General features: G+C 43.4%; 1 protein-coding gene across 1 annotated transcript; it reads right to left on the bottom strand.

Moving 5' to 3' along the window:
• Positions 1-15,891: 15,891 nt before the first annotated feature.
• On the bottom strand, positions 15,892-23,320 carry ZNF706 (zinc finger protein 706). Its single transcript, XM_014611638.3, has 4 exons — positions 23,179-23,320; positions 20,571-20,707; positions 19,111-19,207; positions 15,892-18,459 (listed from the first exon to the last, which is right to left on the bottom strand). Exons 2-3 carry the CDS (start codon positions 20,703-20,705, stop codon positions 19,112-19,114), a joined length of 231 nt encoding a protein of 76 aa, XP_014467124.1. The 5' UTR covers positions 20,706-20,707; positions 23,179-23,320; the 3' UTR covers positions 15,892-18,459; position 19,111.
• Positions 23,321-24,773: the final 1,453 nt, after the last annotated feature.

The raw sequence follows: 24,773 nt of genomic DNA, 5'->3' as shown, positions 1-24,773 counted from the left end.
CAGACAACATTCCTTTTGGCACATCCTATTTCAGTCTTTGACTTTGCATCCTGAATTATATTCAACTATGTGCAATTTTCTAGGACGGAGAAATCAGATTTTGGGCAGCCAGGGGTCACATGCAGCACAGGCCATAGACCTGGGGGCTGCACACCATGGGGGCTGCTGCCCTTCAGCTCCCCACCACTACACACATAGCCACATGCATGGCCTTTACCGCAATAGAGACAGCACAGTTCCTCTCTGCCATGCACCTGCAGCATGTGGCACAGGCAGCCTAGACTCCTCTTGCAGAGCAGTGCATGCAGCCTGTCACCTTCCCCTGCTGGTTGTGTAGCCTGGGCAGCCTGGCCCCCTCCTACCATCCCACCATTCCTCACCCCTGGGAGTGGGGGCAGGAACCAAAATCTGGAGGAGGGAGTCACCACTGCAAGAACAAGGGGTAGAGGGTCCCTGGACAAGAGGCTGTGGGCTTCATGTTAACTCCTCACAGCTTTTATGGGATGCTGGCTGGACCCCCCTGCTGTAGGCCTCTAAAAAAGCAAACTGAAAATAGTCTGTCATATTGAACTCACATGAACTGTCAGTAACAGATCTCTGCTGCTTGGACTAATGCATGATGAGATAGCAGACACATGCTGTTATGCTCTGTGTGGACTAAACCTAGAATTAGATGAGACATTTTGCCATCTGGTGTCAGATATTTGCTGACAGCAGGTGAATACGAAGACTCAGGACTCCTGTTCTATTCCAGGTTCCAGAGGGAAGGTTGCTTTACTGGGCAAAATGCTGAGGCCTGTTTAACCTTCTTCCTCCTGCTTAATTACTTCTATCCCTTTTCTTCCAAACTGCCCTTCCCACTCATAATCATTCCCTTCCCAAGATGTGCCTTTGTCTCACTGAAGAGCCGTGTCCTTTTACTATTATTACTCTGCTCCTTCCCTCTTTCCACTCTGCCACACCTTTGTGTTAGTTGTCCTCGCTTGTTGGGTCACGTCTTAATTTAGGGCCTGCCCAATTCTGGAACAACCCATATGAGCTATGTGAATTGTAGCATTGACCTTGACACAAAACATTTGCAAGACCAACTCCAGTCCTGTGGTTGTCGGCACACGGTGGAGCACTGCAATCAGTAGAATTCTTCCCAGGTGCAGCAGCCTGCCCAGGAGCTAGCTACAAACCCAGGCCCTGGGATTCTAAGCTCTGTGGGGCTGGGTTTCTTCTTTTTCTCAGCAGCCCTAGCAGGTTCTGACCATTTGAGATGTAAAGAAGCTTGCAGTGTATGGCATTCTCATTACCGTCATACTTCATCACATTTTCTACACTGTTTTATATAAATCATTTGAAACAATTATACAGTACGTGTGTAGCAATCCCTACATACATTTGGCTAATACTTTCTATTAGAAGTGTCTTACAGCCTCTTTGTGAGCAGATCCAATGGTTGCTTTGTTCAAAGCAGGTCTTGCTACTCAGCAAGAAGAAATCCCCAAAGTCAAGGGATTGCTTTTTCTTTGACCCATGAAATTAGATTTTGGGATTGGGGCAACATAAAGTTTGGGGAAATAAATCACCATTTCCCTTCACCTTAACTCAGGCAGTTCCTTACTTGGAGTGCTTGGCTTTGCAGCCTAAATAATATTCTTTTAATATAATGTTTAATATAATAGTTAATTCTACAGTGACACAAGTCAGACAGTTCAAGGAAATGAGAAGCTCCCAGTCACAGCCACTCCTCAGTTGTTCTTCTGTACATCACTTTTACAATTAAAACGGAAAGGTTGATTGAACTGCTTCTATTACCTCTACTTTTATGACAAGACCTGTAGCTTCACTATGAAGGCCAAAAAACAAGTCTTTTAAAGGCATTTTGCTATGGTCTTAAGAGACATGAATTCAAACTTTTCCTTAGAGACTGTAAATAGGTACCTGGTCATTCAAGTTGGTGCCTCAAAGGTAGCTGAGTTTAATGCTAGCCACATTGCTCCCTTTATTGTGTTGTTGGCCAAACAATCAGTGTGCCTTAATCATGCTGGCTCCATGGGCTGTGGGGTCTAGGAGACTTTTGAACTCTTTGACCACCCTCCAACAGATGATAAGCTACACTTCCATCTAAGAAAGGGTAGAAATCAAGGTTAATAAAACAAGGTTGCAGAAATACACACCTAGAGAAATGATCCAATAAAAGTTAGAAAGAGGTGGCTGTGAGAAAAGTAGACAAGTACATTATGTGTCCTTTATTGGTCCTGTAAAGTGCTTTCATGTCTTCTTGAAAAGATGACATGAGGGCAATGTGGGACTATGTAGTGCAAAATGTGAAGTAATTAGAGATCATGTGATTTGCTGCTTTCACTGATTTAAAAATAGTGTAACATTCACACTATTTACTTAGTGAGATGAGTTTCCATGGGATACTTCATGTGCAAAACAGCAAGTGCAAATAAATAATGATTTGATTATAAGAACCACAAAAGGCATGACAGCTGAAACGTGTCACCTTTTCCAGGCTATTTTGGTGGTGAGGTTCCAACACACATGTTGTAGGAGCTGGTGCATGTGTGTGATCTCAAACGATTATCAGTAGGTCATATATAGCATGTGGGCAACCAAGACTACAAGCCACCATACTGATGTTCCTTGGCATTCTACATGTATATCCCCAGTCGTCAAGGTTCACATTCTAGGGAACAGTCATTCAATCTTGTTGAGACAATTTAACTGCAGTTCCCACATTGCAATGGATGGAGCGATGTTCCCATTTCCAGATAAATTATTAAAAAAAAAAAAAATCAAACTCTTAAAAAAAATAAGGAAGGAATGTCCATAATGAGTTATACCATTCATTATATTGTCAACTTCTAAAAAGCCACTTCCAGAATACCAGGGACAGGATTCTTTTGTGTGCTTAGGCTCAAAGGTCAACAGATATTTAGAGTATAAAAGAATGTTTCTTTGAAACCGAGAGTAGATTTTTCAGATCGTGATTAATTCTCTCTGGCATGTGAGAGCGGACACAACAATTACAGCTGTGGACAGTTTTATCTTCTTTAGTAGGAGTAGAAAATGGATGGGCTGAAGAAAGAGACACTTTTAGATCCCAAATCTCCTTGCTTAATAACAGAACAAAATGTACTTTAATGCCTGTGCAGTTTGTATCATCAAGCTGAGTCTTTTTTGCTATTTCCTCAGGGTGCTTTCATTTGTGCAGTCAGCCTGTTCCATTGCAGTCAATGGGCGGACGCTATTAATACAGAACAGAACCAAATTCTCTTCTTACTCCCATTTCAGTCAAAAGCACTGCTTACATAAAAAGGGTAAGCAGGATCTAGCCCAAAGATTTTAATTATGTGATCTCATGAGTCAGTTTAACACAGAAAAAAATGGAAGCTTTGTTGTTTCTGAATTTATGGAGGTGTTAATGACAGAATTGATTATCACTTGGCTTGTTTCAAACAACAGCAACAAGTCAAGAGTCTCATACCTGCTAAGGGGGCATTTCTCTCTGAGCTCTATCTGAAAATAGAGAGAGACCAATATTTAAAGTGTTACTGTATAAAATAAGGCCACGACTGTAAAAAGGTTAATAAGTTAGGATATTAAATGTGTTAATTGGGGAAATAGAAGGCAAGCACATGTAGCCATCTGCCAAATTTGCAATTTGGAATTCTGGGCCCAATCATGCTCCCATTGTAGCTAGCTCCTTGTGTAGCTTTCTGGGGTCTGCAAAGCCACGTGCTACTTACAGTTGTGACAAAGCTCCTGCATTCCTGAATAAGTATAGGATCAGGCCCTTGGAGGCAAAAATGTAATTGCAATATGGAAAAGAAATAATATGGATTACAAAAAATTAGGACCCAGGCTTGTTGGTTGTACCCATGCTGGTCTAAGGACATAGGCAGGCAAGATTCTTTGGGTAGGTGATAGCTTTTATTAGGTAGATGTGATCTTTTATTCTTTCTACATTGTATAATTGTGCTGGGGGATACAGAGAACTCCTGCAGATTAGGTGACTTCAGGAGGTGCCTGAAAACTAATTAAATAAATCTAATAGCTTCAGTAAACAGTTCAGGCAATTGCCATGGTGGGTCCTGCAACCTTTGTCTATGTAATTAGTCTCAGGTGGAGGATGTGCAGTACTGAACCCTACCTGCTTGGATTGGACAATTTGGTTCACTCTTAGAGTCTCTGCATTTTCTGTTCTTTTTCTGCATCATGCCTGTATGGGATTTTTGTATTAATTTCCTTTCATGTACAATACCTATGTCCTCCCAAAATAGTGTTAAGTGAAGAATACATGACATGAGACCTTGTGAAAGTGGAGGAACAAAAAAGGATGGGTTAATTAGAAAATAGATCTTACAGTGATGATTTTCTGCACTAAATAAAAAATTTATTAAAACACAGGTTTCAGGTGGTAGTACAGTGGTACTCAGCCTTTTTGCCCAGCAGGCCAGAGGGGCAGTGCCCGGCCCATCCGCAGGCTGGATCTGGCTGGTGATCCCAATCTGGCACCTGGGGTGGGCACAGCGGAACTCCATCCAGCTACACAGGGGGCAGCGGAGGAAGCCTGGCCCCAACCCAGCCCCATGGGGGAAGGGAACTGGATGTGTCCCCAACTCAGCCTGATATGGGTCGGGGGGAGGAAGTGCATGGCTTGGCTCTGATGTGCCATGGGGTTTGGGAATTTGGCAGTGTGGGAGGTGGCTATATTAGTTGCCACTGCTCCCCCACCACCAAATTTCCTGATGTCAGGGGAGCCCCAGGGACCAGACACCATAGCTTTGCAGACCACATTTGGCCTGTGGGTCAGAAGTTGAGCACTCCTGTATTAGTAGATTACAATTTGCTCCGAGGTAAAATGTGAGGTGTAAGCTTTCAACCTGAGGCTCAGGATCTCAATGTGCAGCTGTGAATATCAGGGCTATATTTCTTAGAGATGTTTCAGGTACTTGGCTGTGAAACAATGAAGCTCAATATAGTGAATGTTTTAAGCTTGGGAATGGTGTATTAGTCCTTGCAGAAGGGGCAATGGACAAGCATTTCCTGTTCCTGTCCACTTTTGTTCCTAGTCTCCCCTCATCTCTATCCTCCCAAATTCTCAATTCTTCTGCCTGGAGAATTAGACATCCAAATGGTGGAGAGAAGCAGAAGGCGCCAGTGAAAAGTGTTGTGGGTCTGGAAGGGGCATTTTTTGTATAAATCCTCATGTTAGAGACTAAATAGTATCTCCAAAGACTGAAACTGTAGTGCAGATGCAAGACTCATGCAGGACAAGTGATTTATAATCGTTTATTGTGAGGGAAATTCAGAGACTCTTGATCACACAAGGTTCTTACTGTGCCCCAGGGAACACCATGATTTTGACCTACAAAATAACTTGCGTGTAGTAAACAATCACAAGGGCAAAAAAACAGTTATTAAAAGGAGATTAACTGTTCAGCTTCTAGCAGTGGTGATAATTTCTGTCAGGGTATGCCACACCTTGTCCAGGGGAGTCTTTTTCTAGGTGAAACGTCAATAGTTGGTAGGGTTGGAAGGGACCTTGACAGATTATCATGTCTGACCCCCTGCCATGGCAGGAAAAAGTACTGGGGTCAAACGACCCCAGCAAGGTGTTCGTCTTCCCTTGGAAGTTGGTTCCAGATCCTAGCTGCCCTGACAGTGAAGTAGCGCCTCCTGATGACTAGTCTGAATCTACCCTCTGCCAGCTTGTGACCGTTATTTCTAGTCACCCCTGGGAGTGCTTAGGGGAACAGGGACTCCCCCAATGCCTGCTGGTCCCCTCTGACTAGTTTGTAACAGGCCACTAGATCCCCCCTCAGCCTTCTTTTGTGGAGGCTGAACAGGTTCAGGTCCCGTAGCCTCTCCTTGTAGGGCCTGCCCTGCTGCCCCCTGATCATGCGAGTGACCCTCCTCTGGACCCTCTCCATGCTGTCCACATCCCTCCTGAAGTGCGGTGCCCAGAACTGGACGCAGTACTCCAACTGCAGCCTGACCAGTGCTGCATAGAGGGGGAGGATCACCTCCTTGGACCTGCTTGAGATGCATCTGTGGATGCACGACAAGGTACAGTTGGCCTTCCTGACTGCGTCCCCACACTGTTGGCCCATGTTCATTTTGGCATCAATAATGACTCCAAGATCCTTTTCTGCCTCTGCACTGACAAGAAGGGAGTTCCCCAACCTGTAGGTATGCTGCTGGTTCTTCCTCCCCAGGTGCAGCACCTTGCAATTGTCAGTGTTGAAACCCATCCTGTTCTCATCCGCCCACCCCTGTAACCTGTCTAGGTCCGATTGCAGCCTATTCCTCCCTTCTAGTGTGCCCACATCCCCCCACATTTTAGTGTTGTCAGCAAATTTGAACAGGGTGCTCTTTATCCCCTTGTCCAAGTCACTGATGAAGATGTTGAACAGCGTGGGTCCAAGGACCGAGCCCTGGGGGACCCCACTGCCACATCCCTCCAGGTTGAAAATGACCCATCCATCACCACTCTGAGTGCAGCCCTCCAGCCAGCTAGCGACCCATTTAACTGTGTAGGTGTCGACGCCACAGTCCCCTAGTTTTTTTTAATGAGAATGGGGTGAGAGACAGTGTCGAAGGCCTTCCTGAAGTCCAGAAAGACTACGCCCACTCCTACCCCTGTGTCTAAGGATTTTGTGACCTGGTTATAGAAGACCACCAGGTTGGTCTGACAGGACCTGCCTCTAATGGACCCATGTTGATTGCCTCTAAGCATAACCTTCCCTGCTGGCCTCTTGTGGACATGCACCAGGATAACTCTCTCAAAAAGCTTATCTAGGATTGAGGTAAGGCCTATAGTTTCCTGGGTCCTCCTTCCTCCCTTTTTTGAAAATGGGGACCACACTGGCCCTTTTCCAGTCCTCTGGCACCTTGCCAGAGCACAAGTGTTTATAAAGCTGTGCCAGGGGTCCCACAATGACCTCTGCTAATTCCCTCAGCACTCTGGGGTGGAGATGGTCAGGACCAGCTGATTTAAATGCATCCAGTCCCTCCAGAAGTTCCCTGACTAGGTCCTCACTGACCCTAGGCCTGGGTGCGCCTCCCCCGGGTCCTGAGGGGGTCCCGGTGGACGGGCTGATCTGGTCCCTGCTCAGGAAAATGGAGGCAAAGAAATTGTTAAATAGGTTAGCCTTGTCGTCTAGTGTGACAACCAGATTTCCTACACATTTGTTTCTGTTGGCACAGGTTGCAAACCACTGCACTGTGGTCCATGGAAAGAGGGGAAAGTCTAAGGGGTCTGTGAAAGATGTCTATGATCAATCAAAAGTATGTGAATACCCACACTTGCAATTCAAAGGGTCTGCACCTCCATTCAAACTTTTAGGGGGTCTGCAAATGAAAAAAGGTTGAAAACCACTGCTGTAGAGCCTAAAACGAGAGTCATGCCAATGATCCCATTGTGCTAGGTGATGACCAAATGCAGAATGACAAGGCAGTCTCTGTTCCAGAAAGCTTACTATCCAAGACAGAAGACAATAGATGCATACAGCCATGGTAGATCTAGAATTCTGAAAATGGTGAGATGTGAATGGTCACGTGCGTCATCACCTGTAAAACAATACATTTTTCTCCAGTTAAAAATAAATCAGACACACACTTCTGACACACTAGGGGCCTAGGGATATATTATTCAGTTAAAGATTGAAGGAAAAACAAATATAGCTTCTTTGGAATGAGTTAAAAACCAATCTGCAGGGCTGTGAATCTGGAGCTTCATTACCAGGAGCAGCTAACAGCAGAATTGCAGAAGAAAGGGCTAGCTTGATCGGTGAAATACCAGGACTGCTAAAGAGAAAAAGGGTCATTAACACTTGTGGAATGAAGAATTTAAAAGGAAGCAGTTAGATGGCAGTAACATCCTGACTGGACATCAGCAGGACAAGATTGCATTTGCCAATGCCAAATGATGCTGCAAAAACTGAGGTGCTAGATCAGGCATGGGCAAAATGGGGGATCTGGCCAGTAGCCAGGCTCCATTTCCCAGCAGCCCCTGCATGCCAGTTTCCATGAGGTAGGGCCCTGATAGTGTGGGGCCAGGTTTTCCATGGAGACCAGCCCCAGCAGTGCTGGCGGGAGTTTACCGCGGACCTGATCTGGCCCGCAGGCCAGACTTTGCCCACCCCTGTGCTAGATGATGAGAGCCTGGCTAAAAGGTTTAGCTGTACTGATGCATAGGAAAAGATGCCACAGGACTTGGATATAGTCTGGATGCAAGACCAAAGGAGAGGTATAAATTGAAGATAAAGCTTAATTAATGGATGTGAATGATAGGCTGGGTGACGATGTTGTTTGCATTGATTGGAAAAAGACTTGAGAAGTTGAAGGGTTAAAAGCTCTGTTTTAGCCGTGTGCTTGAGACATCCACATGCTGATGTCAGATATGCAGGTTTAGAGTAGGAAGGTGGATCAGTAAGTCATTACAGTGTAGACAGTAGTTGAAATTGTGTTTGTGGATGAAATTACCCAGGGAGAAGATGCAGAGAAAAAAAGGAAGGAGATGAAAGACAGACCTGGGGTCCCTACCTAAGAAAACCTACAGGCAGGTACATGCAAAGGGTCCACCAGAGTATGAGCTGAGGGAATAGCTCTTACACTGAACTTGTTTTAGGGAGCCTTTTTTCATTTTCTTCCTTGTAATTCTTTGAAAATGGAGAGCTCTGTTTAAGGCATCACTGGTTAACAGTATTTGTTCACCAGCATTGTATTCCTAACTGAGCTGGTCTGTGGCACGTATTTATCTCACAGCTGCAAGGTTGGAGTAAAGTTCAAGTCGCACGCTACTTGGGAGTTTCTCAGTTCTACAGCAATAGCTCTTGGCATCAATTAGGGGTTAACATTTTTTTTTTTTGGTTCTGTTTATTTTCTGAGATACTCTGTGCCATGAACAGTTAAGAGAACACAAAGATCTGTCAAATGGTGGAAATACAGCATGTATAGACATTTTTCCTCTAAAAATATATTTCTCCTTAGTTAAGTGATAGGGGGTGGCGTGGGGTGGGGGGGAGGGCGCACATCGAGCAGCTAGACCCCTGCTCTTTGCTGTCTCACACCTGCTGCCAGCCTCACCACCACATCTGCCCCCTTCCTCTGCAGCCTCAAACCCCGACTGTGGCCCATTCTGCCCCTCTTCCCCCCTATGCAGTCTCTGCCCTCTTCCCCAACCACTTACTCTTGTTCTGGAGCTGCCATGCCTCCGCTGCTGCTGCTGGGCCAGGCTGGGGCCGAGGAAACACGTGCTTTGTACCCTGGATTGGAGCGGGGCTAGAGTATGATGCAACTGGAGAAAGGGTAAGGGTGGGGGGGTGGACGGGGTGGGGCAGGCTGGAAGTGCAGAAGTGTAAGGGAGGAGTGGACAGCATGAGTCTGCAGGAGAACAGGTAGGAGGAAGCAGAGGCTGTGGGGCAGCTGAGGTGGCAGGGGACAGGCAGCTGCTGCAGTTCAAGCTGTAGCCCTGACCCACCACCTCATACTTGAATCCAAGATGAGGGCCCTTTTTCTCATTAAAGGGGGAACCCCAGTCTTGGATTCAAATAAATATGGTATTCCCTATCATCTAGCTCTCAGTGGTTCCCCACTCAGGATGTCAGTCATTGGGGTCAGATTTCTTAAAGCACCTCCTCTCCCTATGTATTGTACAGGCTGCCTAGATGCCTTACTCTGAGTATTGAATACCATTTCCAAGAGCTAGAGGCCTAAAAGGTAGGCAGTATACAGTTTAAGTCTTTTATCAGCTCTAGCACATAGCACAAACCAACCTAGGTGGCAAACTAGAAGCTGAAGGGTTTCCTAATTATTAAATTGTAGAATTGTGATCTCAAGATAGTTGCAGGTTTTCTGGGGACTATATATTTACATTACCAATAAATAGCTCACACTCAAATCCATGGTGTATCAAATATATTGTTTAAGTGATTCCCTGCAACAACAGATAGAAGAACGAATAAACGTGTTCTATGCATGTCATGTCATTGTGCAACATATTAGATCTCATCAGCAAACAATCTTTAAGAGCAACTTAGTGAGACCCCAAACACAAGTACAACAGAATCCATTTATAATGAAACCAACCATGAATACAATTATTTTTAAAGCCAAATACTTAAACCAGCTAAAACTCAACTCATAAATAAGGTATTCAGCAAATCTGAACAATGCATAATTTAAGAATATGCAAATAAGTTTCTTGGTCTACTAAGATGACTGCCACCCTCAAATCCTGTGTGGAGAAAAAAAAGCACTTCAACTCATAAAACGGTTCTGTTAAATTTTCTCACACAGAACCTATTACTGTGATACATGATCTAATTGCAACTAGAAACAAGGTGCTATTGTGCCAAGTATTGTTATGATTGGAATAATAGTGCATATTAATTGCACTAAAATGTCATAAAACATAACATTGACAAATATTTTAGATCTTTATGACAGACATAATTCTCATGTTTCCTTTTTGGGTTGGGAGAACAAATACTCCGTTTGCTTTTCATCCTTGAAATCAATAAATACCCCAAAGAAATGCAAGCTTTTCAAATCTGTATTGCAAATATGAAGTGCCTACTATACCAAAGAAAATATGTATGCTTTGAAAGAATGGAAATAACTGACAAGTAACAGCAACTGGCATTTGAAGTTGCATCAGAAATAAAATAAGCTTAAAAAGAAAACCCTGCTTTTTTCAACTAGAGAAAAAGTTATATGATTAACATTGACTTGTATTCTAGTAGTATTTCCACAATGCCATGGACTGTGCAATACATATTGGTAATCTTGCTTCCTGCCCTATTACAAACAAACAAAGGGGAAGGGACAGGGATACAAGTGGAATGGGAAAGGAATTGGCCACATCTTAATAGCAATTATTAGCTAGAACTTTACTATTTTCCATCAAATGTGCTATTGCTAGTTAGCTATTTTTTATAGGCATCATGGTAGACCTATGGTAAGTCTTCTTTCCTGAAGAAAGATCTATTGTGGGATGGGAGGGGCAGGTGTCCACGTGGAAAAAAAAGTGAGGATGGTTAGGTAAGGAGGAATTAAAGAAAGCTTTGAAAACCAGAAAATTTTTTTTTAAAAGGTTGGTATGGTCAAAATGAGCAGTGCGAAGAGTAAACTTAGATCCATGTTCTATTTAGCACTGATCAAATACCTGCTACACAATTTTAGAACGTTGAAAATGGCTTCGTAAGAGATTAGCTCAGTCCCAGGTAGGATATCTATTTTTTGCTCTCTTGTATTCACTCATGTTGGAATTTTATTGGCATCATGGTACACCTATGGTAAGCCTTCTTTCCTGAAGAAAGATTTATTGGTGGGATGAGAGGGGTCTAAAAGAATAAGTAAATATAAACAGTTTATGCCTTTTGGGTTGAGGGGGAAGGAGAGTTTGCAGCTTGACAACTTTTTCTTGCAGGGTCATCACTACAAGCTGTTTACAGCTTTGGTACTTTTTACACTGGGCAAAGTATTCAAAGAGGAAGGTGCAGGGCAGACAGGTGAACTGCTCTGTTGCTCGATTTGTTAGACCTGACATCACTTCAAGGGTGGCAGTTTGACATTGTATCCCCACCTGTAGTGGCCCTTAGGTACAACTTCAGAACAATGACTGAACATAAAGCTAACCAAACCTGCATTTAACATGGGTTGGCAACCCTTCACTACTTTGCAAAGGAACCACTTATGTTAAATATTTGAAAAGGCTAGTCTGAGCATCTTTCAATCTGGTTTAAACAGCCCACTGTGGCTGGCCACATTTGGCAGTACATTAATGTACGTAGTTTTTAGATGGCTCAAAAGTCAACATGGACATTATCATCTTCAGCATTTGCAAAGATATAGCTAATATGGGACATACAAAGCAGTCAGCTAAAGTAACTATTAAATATGTCAAAGTAAGAGGAAAATGTAGGGCCATTACTTCACAGGAAAGGAGAACAAATAAATACCACAGAAGGCTGACACATGGGAGGCCTTTTCGCTCATCTTAAAAAAAAAAAAAAGAAGCTTCTTATGACCAGTTACTTAACACAATTTTAAGAGGAAAGAAGCCTAGAATAGAAGTAAAATAGGTTTAAATGAGTAAGATATATACAAGTTGGCAGGGCCTGATGATATTCACTACAGAATGCTTAGACTACTTCTCTGCACTATAAAGTTATCTTTGAGAAGTCATGTAAGACTGGGAAAGAGCTCAGGGAACTGGAGAATGGCAAATATAATAACTATCTATAAAAATGGGGACCTGGAGAATTAATGACCAGTTAGCCTAACTGCAAAACCTGGAAAAATACAAAAACAAATTATTAAACAATCAATTTATGAGCACCTAGAGAAATAAGGCATTAAAAAGCAACCAATATAGATTTATCAAGAATAAATTGTGTCAAATCAAATCAATCTAATTTTTTTAATGGAGTAACTGGCTAAATGGAAAAGGGTGAAAGTAATAGATGTAATATCATTTCCTGAAATTAAGACTTTTGACAGACTCATATGCAATCAAAGAAAAATATGCTGTAGATAAAATTAAGGGAAATGCACAAATGATGAATTTGCACTCAGGGTAATTTTGAATGTCTGCAAAGATGTGAGAGCATTTCAAAGTCCCGTGTGCAGGTTTCTACCCTGAGTCCAGCTATAGTCAATATTTTTGCTAATGACTTGCAGGATGGAATAGAGAATACACCTATAAAAGTTGCAGGTGACACCATGCTGGGAAAGGTTGCAAGAAGTTTGCAGGACAGGAATAAAATTATGATGTACATGGTAAGTTGGAGAAATGTTTTGAAAACAAGAGGGAAAAACATGCTACATTTAAAGAGAAATCAAATACCCCAAAACTAGGAAATAGCTTGTTGTACTGTTCTTGCAGAAATAATTGGAGGTTAAACTGAACAGGACCATAAACTCAGCACAGGTCAACATTGTGCTGCTGCCACAAAAAGATAACCATTTTTTCTGGGATAGTTTCTGCCCCACTGTGGTAATGTAACTGTTCCACTCTACCAGTGATGTTTCAACTGGAATACTGTGCCTAGTTTTCCACGCCATACTTTAACAAAGATAAGGACAAACTTGAGACAAGCCAGAGGAAAGCAACAGTGTAAGGTTTGGAAACTATGACCTATGAGAAAAGACCGAAAGCCCAAGAGACATTATAACCAGGCTTTGATATGTAAAAGACGTGGTAAAGGTAACTGTGATTAGTTTCTATGTCTGTTGGCAGCAAGGAAGATTATAGATTAAGTATTAAGGAAAGCTTTCTAACCTAAAAGTATAGTTTAGCATTCGAACAAGTCACCCCAGGAGACTGTGGGCTCCCTGTCCTTCAACGTTTTTAAAAACACAAACATGTCAGGAATAGTCTACATCATGGGTTCTCAGACTTTTTGATACCATGACAAGGGGGTTGCAAACTTCTCTTCCCTCCCTAGAAGTGATGTGGGGCTGCCACCACGCGCTGCATGCCACTTCCTCACACCCAAGTCTGGGCATCCTGCTGCTGGGGACCCATGCTCCCAAGTCCAGCCGGTCAATGAGCGGGGTGTGAGGAAGTGGTGCATGGCGGTGGCACAAAGTGCTTGATTGCAGTGGCGGCCCTGCTCCCCACCACTTCTAGAAAGGGAAGAGAATTTTTTGAGATGCTCAAGACTTCCCAGGGGGTTGTGACCCACAGTTTAAGAACCCCTGGTTTACATAGTTAGACCTACCTGCTGTGAAGTAGGATCAATCTTCAGCTTCATATTTGTATGCAAGGTAGCCAGTAGTTGACATCTCATTTTTTTTTTCATACAACACATTTCAGAGTAAAAAAACCACATCATTTTCAGGAAGGCAGACTGAAGCAAAAGAAGACTTTCGGAGTTATGGCTGTATAGAGCAGGGACAGAACTGAAAAGTGCAAGGCTATGAATAGGAGGAGAGAGACCAGGTGTAGCTAGCAGACAGCACAGTTGCCAGTAGGACAGTTAGCTTGACTAGTGGAACATCAAGACCTTTGAAAAGGAAAGTCAACTGTTAACACCTGCAGAGTAAAGAACAATCAGCCATTAAATCAACTGACTCTCAGCTGCCTGAAAAGAAATTCCACTGATACTGTTAGGCTTTGGAGCAGGAATAAAAGGGGGATCTTCCATTCCAGGCTGAAGAGTCAGCCTTTACACTTAAAACACCCCCCCCAATTCTGGGGAGCTTATTTTTTGGGGGGAAAGGTGTGTATCGTATGCGAGAAAATATGATAATTAAAAACCTGAATGTAAACTAACAGCTAAGAATGAGGGGAGCATGTTGGCTGTGCCCACAAAAGTCAAAGACTACTGTTTTGGTGCTGAAATTGAGAAAAGATTATTTCCAGAGGGCAAGTGTCCAAATACTTTCTGAAAATCAGACCGCAACTAATGTTAGTGACCATAAAAATTGATACCAATAAATCATCCATTAAATTAAAAAAAAAAAAACTTAGAAGTTTCAACTCTTATAATTTCAGCCCAACTTCATTTACATTAATATATACAGTGCATAATACTTACTTCCAGAGTAACAGATCTTTGACAGAGTTCCTAAAATGATGGTAGTCAAAACTTTATTAAATACAAACAGAAAGACTCATAACATTTTAAAACGATTGCTGCTGATAGCAAATTTCTAAAGGCATGGGCAGGACCTTTGATATTCTTCCCCATTATTTGGGCTTGAATTGCATTTCTGGTGGTACCATGAAATACATAATAGCATGTACTAAATATCCAAAGGCCACAGACATGTTTGATACAAGTGAATGAAAAGTCTTTAAAGTCCAGAAGAGGTATACCATAAAGCCCTGATTATTGTAGAATACAGAAGCTCTTCCACAGAAAACTCAGAAGCAGGGTAGTGTGAGGACGTACACAAATTGGCCACTGACTTTGGTTCATTCTTTAACTGGAGTCAGCATTACTGGGCAGACCTTTCATGTGCTACAACTTTTGACAAAGGTAGACACTGTCTAAACTTTCACTTTAATTAAAAAAAACAAGTAGGCCAAACTAGTCTTAAATCTTGACACATTTGAATGATACATAAGCTGTACTTTTTATCTGTTCATTTTCAGAAAGGATGACAAGAAGTGCATTTGAATATCAAGTTTATGGAGTCTTGGCGATCTGTTCGTTGCTATACAACTTTTATACCAAGAATATCGCAATTTACAACAAAATAATTAACAGGTAGGGGGAAGTCTTTAAAGTAATTTCCGGAGCATTATATCCCTCCTCCATCCTGCAATATTGCTTAAGTCTACATATTAAACTATTTGGATTCTGTTTCAGGGATTCGTCTTCATGCAGGTGGATATTTACAGTGTGATGAGGGGAGGGAAGGAACTATTATTCCCTAGGATTGGCCAACTATACATTTTAATTCTATTTTGTGAAATCAGGTTCACTGCCTGAATGACTTAGCATTACCATTAGGAATATTCAGTCACCTCTGAATTAAGTCATGAGTAGTAAATACTCATATTTGCAGAAGCACTTAAGTCCCAAGGAAAGACTAGATAGCTGAGTACCTTTGAGGATCTGAGCCTTTGTTCCATTTGCAAAACTTTACCCTACAGAAATCTGGCAGAAGGCAATGTACAGATGCACATAACAGACCAATTGATTCAGAGATGAACAAGCTAACTACTTCTTACTACAAATGCTTGTTACAATATTCTTAGCAACCCCTGACAAGTTCATTTAGAGCTCATAGGATAATGTATAAATGTTGCCCTACCATATTTAATTTTTGTAGTCAATTGTATCAAGCTTCAAGATTGTCCAGGCATCACCAAAATTTGTGTATGAAAAGTACAGTGACACTTGCTTTTAACAGGCAGGAAATCACATTTTGCACTTTAGGTTTTAAATTGTCTTTAATCAGACATGTTACAAAGCACAACAGTGTCTTTTTAGCCAGAATTAACAAGGTGTCATCCATATGATCAGGAGAGAAGAGGATCTCACCTACTCCTTACCTGCATCCTTTTAAATCAATACAAGCATGTGCAGGTAATACCAATGAGGACAATTCCCCCATTTAGTCCTGCACTTTTGAGTTTCCAAAACAATTCCATGATGTTTTTACTGATCAGGTTATTACAATATGTCAGATTGTAACAGCTGCAAGTAGGAATTTTAATAGAAGATCACCCACACCTTCTACTCTGTAACAGAAAGAGTTGATACTGATACTTTCATATTAAAGAGTCATACAGTTCTGAAAATACAGCAAAAGATTCTTATGCAAGCAAGTTATGTCCTACCAGCATAATGCAGCTTTTCCGCTTATTTGCTTGTTAACTGAGATTGTTATGAAACAAAGTCATTTTTATTTGGTGCTACACAATTGGAATTCAAGCAACAGAACATGTGCTTTGTTTTAGGACTGAGTTTTAAGGATGCATCCCAAAATAAGTCTCAGGTTAAAAGCAGATTACCAAGTATCAATCAGTGCAAGAAACATCTTGCCTGGTGTATACTCATTCCTTAGACAAATTACACAGTCAGAACACTTAAGTACCCCAACAGGACAAAGTTGAAAGATTTCTTGCCTCCTGGGAGTCAGTCCGTCAAGATATAATTATTGGATTGATTTAGAACATTAAAAGGAAATAAATGAAGGGCTACATTCTGATGTCAGGTGTGCAAGTGCAGTAATGGATTATTCTCAATAGCAAGATCTATAAAAAGGTAGAGTGGTATACAGGTTATCCCAGAGCAACTATAACGCAGTTGAATTTCATGCCAAAGTGAACATTTACAGAAATACACCTTGCTGTTATAGTAAGATGGCTAGAAGGCTAACCTCCAAAAAGTAGCTAAATTAAAGGGTAAATAGGTGGACAGAGACAAAGGCTTTGACTGATATAAGTACCATTTGTTTCATGCATTCCTTTAAGTGAATCACTCTTCAAGAATATGGTCCTGTATTTTAGGAAACCATTGGGAAGTCAGGCAGAGTCCAATCATGTAGCAGGAGTTATTTGATCTGCCAGAAATGAAAGACCTGTTACAAGCAAGGACAAATAACAAATCTGAGAAATTCATACTATGAATACATGTCCCTCATTCATAGTATGAGTGTCCCTCACTGCAATCAATTTCAGAAGAGTGACTGTTAGGTAATCCTAGACCATATGCTTTTAGGATGTCCTACTGTACTGTAGATCCTCAGGCAGCACTCTGAAATATACTAGCAATGCTTTTTCACATCTGAGATTAGAATCTAGCCCAAATTACACATTACTAAAGCTAAATGATTATTAAATCATAATCATAAGAGCTAAATTATTAAAGCTCTTTTCTCAAGTGCTCTTGGCTGGGTGTGTTCAATTTTACACAACTTTTCCTCGATAAAAACTTATGTAAGTCAGAACTGACTGAAGCTTAACTAGCTATGTCATTTCTAGTTAGCCTGTTGGAAAGGGAAGAAACAGACTAACTTTAAAGTTAGTTGAAAAATACCACTATTTAGTTTGTATCCTCTTGCAAAGTTGTTACAGAAACAGTCAGAGACATTTGAGGGGAAACCCGTGACTGACTAGTTATGTGCATTCACCAACTTTTTAGATTAAATTTTACAACCAAAAGCAGAATTACTTCAACCTGATATAGCATTTGCTAATTGTATTCAAACCAGCATGCCAGAGATTGTTAGATGTTATTAACTCTCAAGCTCTGCCAGCTGTCTACCAAATATTAAGGTTTACTTGTCTAGCAAGAGTCTCTCCAGTGCATGACTCTAAGGAACAAGTTCCCTTACAATAAAGGAACCCTGTTCCAAATGGCTTGTAGTACTGACACTCCCCAATACATGGAACAAGAAGTAGAAGTTTCATGACTCTAATGCAGCTCTAAAGAGCTGGCTATGCCGCTTGAGCTATCATCAAAAGATTTAAGTTTCTTGACTCAAGCTGGTAGCACACAAAGGTAAATATACAAGCAGTTTCCCTCTTTTCTTAGATCAAACTTATTACGATGTGCATCACTTTCAGTAGAATGAGACCATTCCAATTTTTGGTGGGATGGGAAGAATTCTACTTTGTCTTCATTAGGACTTCATAAGGCAGATAATGTGGAAAGTTTAACAGAATTTCTACAAGCATTTAACCTGTGATATTGTAAAAATCAAAGTACTACTTTATTAAATGAGTTATTTTACACAATATGAACATCAATATAATTACAATTGTAAAAAATTTTTATAACAAGTATGGACTGATTTTCAGGATTTCCAAGTAGGGCAGAACTGTACATTTACACAGAATTGTCTTTGCATGAAGCCCAAGAGGGAACAGCATAAAAATATGAATGTTTCTGTAGCCCCTTCATATTTGTTGATCAACAGTTTGTTAGAAAAGCAGCTGCAGGTTTGTTATGTAAGGTCTGACAGTAGAAGAGTCAATAGGTGCCATGAATTCACCTATAAAAAACAAGAATAACTCAGTTAAGCTGAACTGTTGCATAACATGGTCTATCTTTTGCTTAGCTCCCATGAATGAAAACTATGGTACTGCAGTCCTGTAACAAACCGTATGAGGCTTTCTTGCTATTACGTAACATTGCCTTAGCTACCTGAGTCTTTTAAGAATTTTTTCCCCCTCTACACATGTAGAAAAGTCTGCATTTATTCACATTTAGGGCACATTCTTAATGCTATGCAATATAAGAAGCCTTACATGGCCATCCACTAAACAACCCCCAGTTCCATTAAGTCTTGTATGGCAAGAGGTAAAATAAGAATGCTTTGGACAAAATGTACATCATTTGTTTCAAGGCAAATACTTCATTCATTAGTTGTACCATGACATTCAAGGTTGTTTTTTCATTTAAGCTGGTGTCAATAACTCGATCAAGAGCCAGGTCCCTTCTGCTGCACTAGTAAAGATTAAAGTGCTTCTGATACTTAGTAGTCTAAGGACGTGCCACTAGTTAAACTTTTACTGTAGGAAAAAAAAAATGAAGGAATCCTCAGGTCTCAGCCGGCCGATATGTTGAACCCATATTATGATTTATGGTTACAGCCATCTGTCAAATCCACTTATTTAAAAACCATGTAACAACTGTGGACAACCTTATGCCTGAACATCAGCCAATTCTGGAGGAAGTGGAGTCTTAGGATGCTTGCTCTCAAAGTGCTGTTTGAAGGTCTTGGGGTCCGGCATTTGTGTCTGATTTAAAGGGACGAGAAAAAAAAAAAGGCATTTAAGTTTATGCATTGAAGAAAAGATTAATAAAAGTACACCAAACTGCTCTTCCTAATTTCAAACCTAAATTTTCTTCTCTAAGAAGGAACTAGGGCTGGACCTGTATTCTTGATGAAATAGATATATCGCATTCATTATTATTGTATTAATTCTTTCAGCAGACTAGCCAAGCTGTACGCTAAGCTTACCACTACCAGTTTACGTCTGACCCTACTCTGCACCAGAACTCTCTGATGTTTAAATATGATTTTTAGGGAATCACTCGCCAACACCACTTGTCTTAGGTCACTGTACAATGTGCTCATTTTGACTGAGTGCCTCTGCAGAGGTTTATTTGAAAGCACATCATAGAACTATTCTAGTTGCAGATCCCGATATGGGGGAGGCCTGCACCCTTATCTCCTTCTTCAACTCAAAGGGACAATAAATATTTTTCCTTTACATAGCTGTTAAGTCAATTAACTTCAATTTGCTTTGTTGGTACTAAAAATAAAATAAAAATAAAGTGTTTAGTGTCTTAAGGAGTTATTTGTAGCGTCTGCTGACTCATTACATGGCACAGGACATCAATCCATTGTTTTCAGACACGTGCAGGTGGCAACTTCTAATTACAGAGCAAGGAAAAATGGGTTTATTTCACAAAAATTAAGAGGTAGGTATGTGCACTGAAGCCAGAAGCCCTCAACTTGGCAGCTTCTAGTTAAGGTTTATTAAAAGTGACAGTTTTTTTTTCTAGGACAGGCCCTTTAAAATGAAAGCATTCTATAAGAGGAAAGGAAGGTTTGCCTTTCATCTCTAAAACTATTATGTTCAGGAGAGCCAGTAAGGTGGAAAGTTGTACTCCGATTAGCTGCTTAAATCTTTGGACTTAAATCCTGTCAAGCCAATTATTCTGTTAAAAGTTACTATATACAAAGTCCTGGTTAAAGTGCCTAGTATAATTCTGCAACTGGCAATAGCAGGACAGACCAACCCCACAAACAGAAGTGCAACTTTTCATTTATAAATCAAGACAAATTGATCTCTGACTGAAGCTTTCTACTGCACACCAAATGCAAACATAGAAGCCTGGAAACCACAAAGTGCAGGCCTTTGTTATTTCTAATCTCCATAACTAAGTGATACTTATCACTTGACTGTGCTGTAGGATTTTTATATGGGGTACATAGCATAGTAAATACAAATATGACTAGCAACTAGCCACTTAACTCACTGTTACCACAGAAATATTTACTTTATTGTCGTTTCCACCACTTCATCCTATAAAAGTCCTATGCTAGGCTGGAAGAGTTGCCCACAGGAATGCTTTTTCTTCAGGTCTCCTTACCCTACAGACAGTGCAGGTATAGATCAAGGCAGCCTTGGCTGCAGCCTTCTGATCATGTCCTTGCTTCTTTTTTTGTTCAGCTTGTTTTTTGGCATTTTTCTGTTGTGACTGAATCTTCTGTTGTCCACGAGCCATATCTACAAACAAAGAAGGACATTTAGTCTACAAACATCAAGAGTTGTGGGGCTAGCTGACTAAGAAGCTATTGTTACGAACATACAAGTCATGCGTGCTCTCCACATGCCCTATAAGTGCCATAATTCAGGTAAGATTGTATAGTGGGGAATCTGTCAGTAGTCTCAGGTGAGTCACCCCCTTCTGCACTCCTCTTAACTTGAAAAAGGATACCGTGTTATCTGAAAGCTTGCTAGAAACATCAACCCACCTCCAAGTTGGTCTAATAAAAGATATCAACTTGAACTAAACGACTGTCTATCATACAGCCCCAGATCAATATGGCTACCCCTCCCATCCCCCAAAAATAATTCAGATGAGGCAGGTAGATCTAAAGAACTGAAGAAAAACATTCCTCTCCCACCCCCATTTCCACCTCAGGTGCAAATATATGAATTCCCTTACACCTGTGTTTTAGCAGGTTCCAGTCTGAAACTCCAGAAGGGGTGCTTTTTAACAGACCGTCTTTTCAGTATGTTTTCACTGTATCAACAGTACAGTCATGTTGCCTTGTTTTTAAAAAAAATAATGTTCTTGTTTCTACAGAAAAATTCAAGTTTAGAACACATTTGGTTAAGGAAGTTATTAGGAAGTCCAAATACCTTTCATATAAAACCTGAATTAGGCCCTTACAGCAGCAAGAATGTGGCTTCCAAATTGTAGCATTGATTCCACAGAATGCTGGCTTGGGATTTGTGGAAAGCTGGCTAGTAATTTGGAACACATTCTTATGCCAAGCTGCTTCTGAAGGCATGAGGCTGATCTTTATGAAGAGAGCAAGGGTCTGTAAAATCAGATTAAACCCAAAAGCCAGCCACCCAGCCAGCCTCACTGCTTCCATGGTTTGCTGCTGGATACAGAATGTCAGTGCTGCCCTCAGGACCCATCATCAGGTTTACAGCACAAGGACCTGAGATACTGGACAGAGTCTTCAAGGGACCAGGAGAGGACTAGAGAGCTAAGCAGTACATAAAGAAAAGAATAATGAAATAAGGAAGAATTAGCAAGAGAAGGGAAGGAGATAGCAGTGTGATCACCGAGTGTGAAAAGAAAAGAAGCAATTACAGGTACTCCTCACTTAATGTCACCCCGGTTAACGTTGTTTCATTATTACCACATCGCTGATCTATTAGAGAACACACTCTATTAGTTTGAAGTCGCACAATGTTCAGTTATATCGTTGTTTGGCCGTCACCTGCTAGTAGGTGGCTACTGTGATGTAACTGGATTCACTTAACATCATTTCGCTTAAAGTCGCATTTTTCAAGAACATAACAACATAGGATCCATGATATAATACACTGGATATTTTCGTAAAACTTTTCCAAACATCTACTCTTGCTGTTTCTTCCTTAAGAGAGTTTTTGATATCTTGCATTACCTACACTACAAAAAAGCACTTAAGAAATCTAGTCCCTACAAGGCTCTGAACAAGCAGATTGTCCCTGTCCAAAAGGTGCTTGGACTGTACTGGGAGAGACCTCCAGATGAGTTGGGGGGACAACTTTTCTGGCAGGCATGACACAAATTAGACCCCCACCATCCCCCTCCCCTACCTGACCTGCAGTTCTGCTTGCTGCTCCCTGCTCAATTGACTGCTGTTTTCTACTCCCTGCCCTGTCTGCTGCTGTTGTATTCCCTGTCCCCACTGACCTGCCATGTGCTATGCAGACGGCCCACACCACTTGTGGCCCCGTACCACAGGCTGCCAAACTTGCCTTAGACCCCTGAGACTAGGCCCCAGTCCTGCCCACCACGTTCCACAGGCCTGACTACACCTGTTTTAAGATGAGACTCAGACTCAATAAATAGCTTTAGCCCCCTGATAAGCCCTCCGACAGGGCTTACTGTCAAAATAACTCAAGCTCCGAGCCACGACAAAGAACTGCAAAGATGGGAGAAAGCAGAGGAGGATCAAAATCCCAGAGAAGTCCTCTCTCACGAGCAAATGCAGGCTGGCACGGCATGTGTGTGGTGCCCAAGCTCTCCCTCCCGGCGCCTGCGCTCGGCCGCTGGGTGACCCAGGAGACCAGGCAGGACCCACAGACCTAGGATCTCACCCAGCTCCAAGCAGAGGCTCCAGCTCGGGAAGGAGCTCTGCAGACAGCAGCACCGGGCAAGCACACGTCAGCCACAAGCGTCCAGAAGGTCAGAAACCGCCCGGGGGTTTCAGTGTCAGCGGTTTCGGCAGCTGCTCCCTCGAAACCCGCGCGCCCTGCAGAGGTGGCACTGCCGGCGCACCTGTGAGGCCCGCGCGGCGCTGACAGGCGGCGGGAGCCGCGTCTGACCGCGGCCCCGCTCCGCTCCGCTCCCAAGCGCGGAGGGCAGGGCAGGGCAGGGCAGGGCAGGCCGCGCCCGCAGCCCCGAGCGCTACCGCGGCCCCCAAGCCCGGGGATGCCTCCCGCCGCCCTGGGCGCGTCCCGCCGCCGCTCACCCAGGCTAGGTCCGGGTCCCGGTCCGGGTCCAGGTCCGGGTCCGGCCGCCGAGGCGCTGGCGAGCGCTGGGGAAGGCTCCGCGCGGCCCCGCAGCAGCCGCCGCCGCCTGCCGGAGAGGAGGAGGGAGGAGGATGGCGGCCCCACACTGCGCACGCGCGACCGTGGCACCGCCCCCCCGCCCACGCCATATCCGGTCCCGCGGCCAATGGCGGCGCCGCCCTGTTACATAACGCGGCGGGCGGGGGGCGCCTGTGACCTTAACAGGGAGGTGTTGGGGCCTGGATGTGACGCCACCACCGCCTCCTCTCCTCTCCTCTCCTCTCCTCTTCCCTTCCCTTCCCTTCCCTTTGCAAACGCTCCAGTGGGCGGGGTTACGTGCGCTCGGGCCCCTCCTTCGTTTGGCGGGAAACGCCCTCTGGACGTCAGAGGAGTGGGGTCCTTCCCGGGGCTGATCTCGGTTCGCTCCAGTCCCCGCTGACGTCACCTTCCTTCCCCACCTCTGCCCGCGGGCGGCGTCTCTGTGCCCGGGCACAGCGCAGGCAGCGGCGAGCAGCCGTGTTCCGCTCCCCTCCGCTCCGCTCCTCCAGGGGGCTCCGCGGCCTGCCGAGCGCACGTGATTCTCCCGCGACAAGGAGGCTGCTCCTCTGCCCTGCTGCAGCTTTGAGATATTCTTGCAACCCGCGTTTGGGGCGGGGGCGGGGAAACGCTGCACTAGAGCAGCTTCAGCGGGGGAGCGCCAGGACCCCGGGGGGCGGGGGGGGTTGTTGCTGCCGCCTGCGGAGCGCGGAGTTTAGGCGGTTTCAAGTCTGTGACAATGAGCCACGGAGTCGGCGGCTCTCTCAGTCCTGCCCGGCTGGGCGCTTGGGTGCAGCAGGAACCCAAGCGGGCTCGAGTGCGCCCCTGGGCCCGGCCGCCCGCCCCTGCCTCCCGCCGGCTGCCGTTCGGGGAGCAGCTGCTGGCGTTTGGTGTGGGGCAGGAATCCCAGCGCTGTGCAGCCCCCTAGTTAGACACTGGTAAGATCCCTGGTTTGGGAAGGGCTAAGCTGTGAAGGACAGACAGCCTGAATTTGATGGGGAAGTGGGGGGGGAACCAGTTTCCTTTTATTCAGTAGCATTGGTTGAAACACAGCATTCAAAACACGGACCTCCAGCCTGTGAGCCTTTCCCGCAGTGCGCGTGCCACGTACAGCAGAGCTGTATGTCATGAACATCTCTGCGTAGGCAGCCTTTGGGCCCAATTCTGGTCTCAGCTGAGTTATAAACCAGCCAAGTTAAAATGTATTGTCTGCCAGCACGATGGAGAAGACAGTGGGGCTCTCTTGTCTACACCACCTACTGCCAATCTGATATCCTGCATCATACACTCGGTTCTCCTGATTTCCGTTAGAGCTTTGCTTGAGTAAAAATTCATCAAGTGTAGAATCTGCTTCTCTGTTTTTACCACGGGGTGAAACGCATGATGATAACTTTGTCTGCAATGGGGTGATCTCTGTTGTGTTCAACTCCTGTTCACCTTGGAAGTGTGATGATCATGCTACAAGTTTAATGACTTGCATTATGCAAGGTGGGGGGAGGGGACGGATCTAGTTTAGGGG

The sequence above is a fragment of the Alligator mississippiensis genome, chromosome 3 (assembly GCF_030867095.1).
Source record: "Alligator mississippiensis isolate rAllMis1 chromosome 3, rAllMis1, whole genome shotgun sequence".
Lineage (NCBI taxonomy): Eukaryota > Metazoa > Chordata > Crocodylia > Alligatoridae > Alligator > Alligator mississippiensis.
Note: the sequence above shows the minus strand (reverse complement) of the source record. Positions and strands in the feature narration are given on the sequence as shown.

Bases quoted from the DNA above. Each gene is read 5' to 3' on its own strand.
- ZNF706 (XM_014611638.3), bottom strand. From the start codon at position 20,705: ATGGCTCGTGGACAACAGAAGATTCAGTCACAACAGAAAAATGCCAAA. The intron at 19,208-20,570 runs GTAAGGAGACCT...CCTTTAAATCAG, and splicing joins ATACCTGCACTGTCTGTAGG to ACACAAATGCCGGACCCCAA.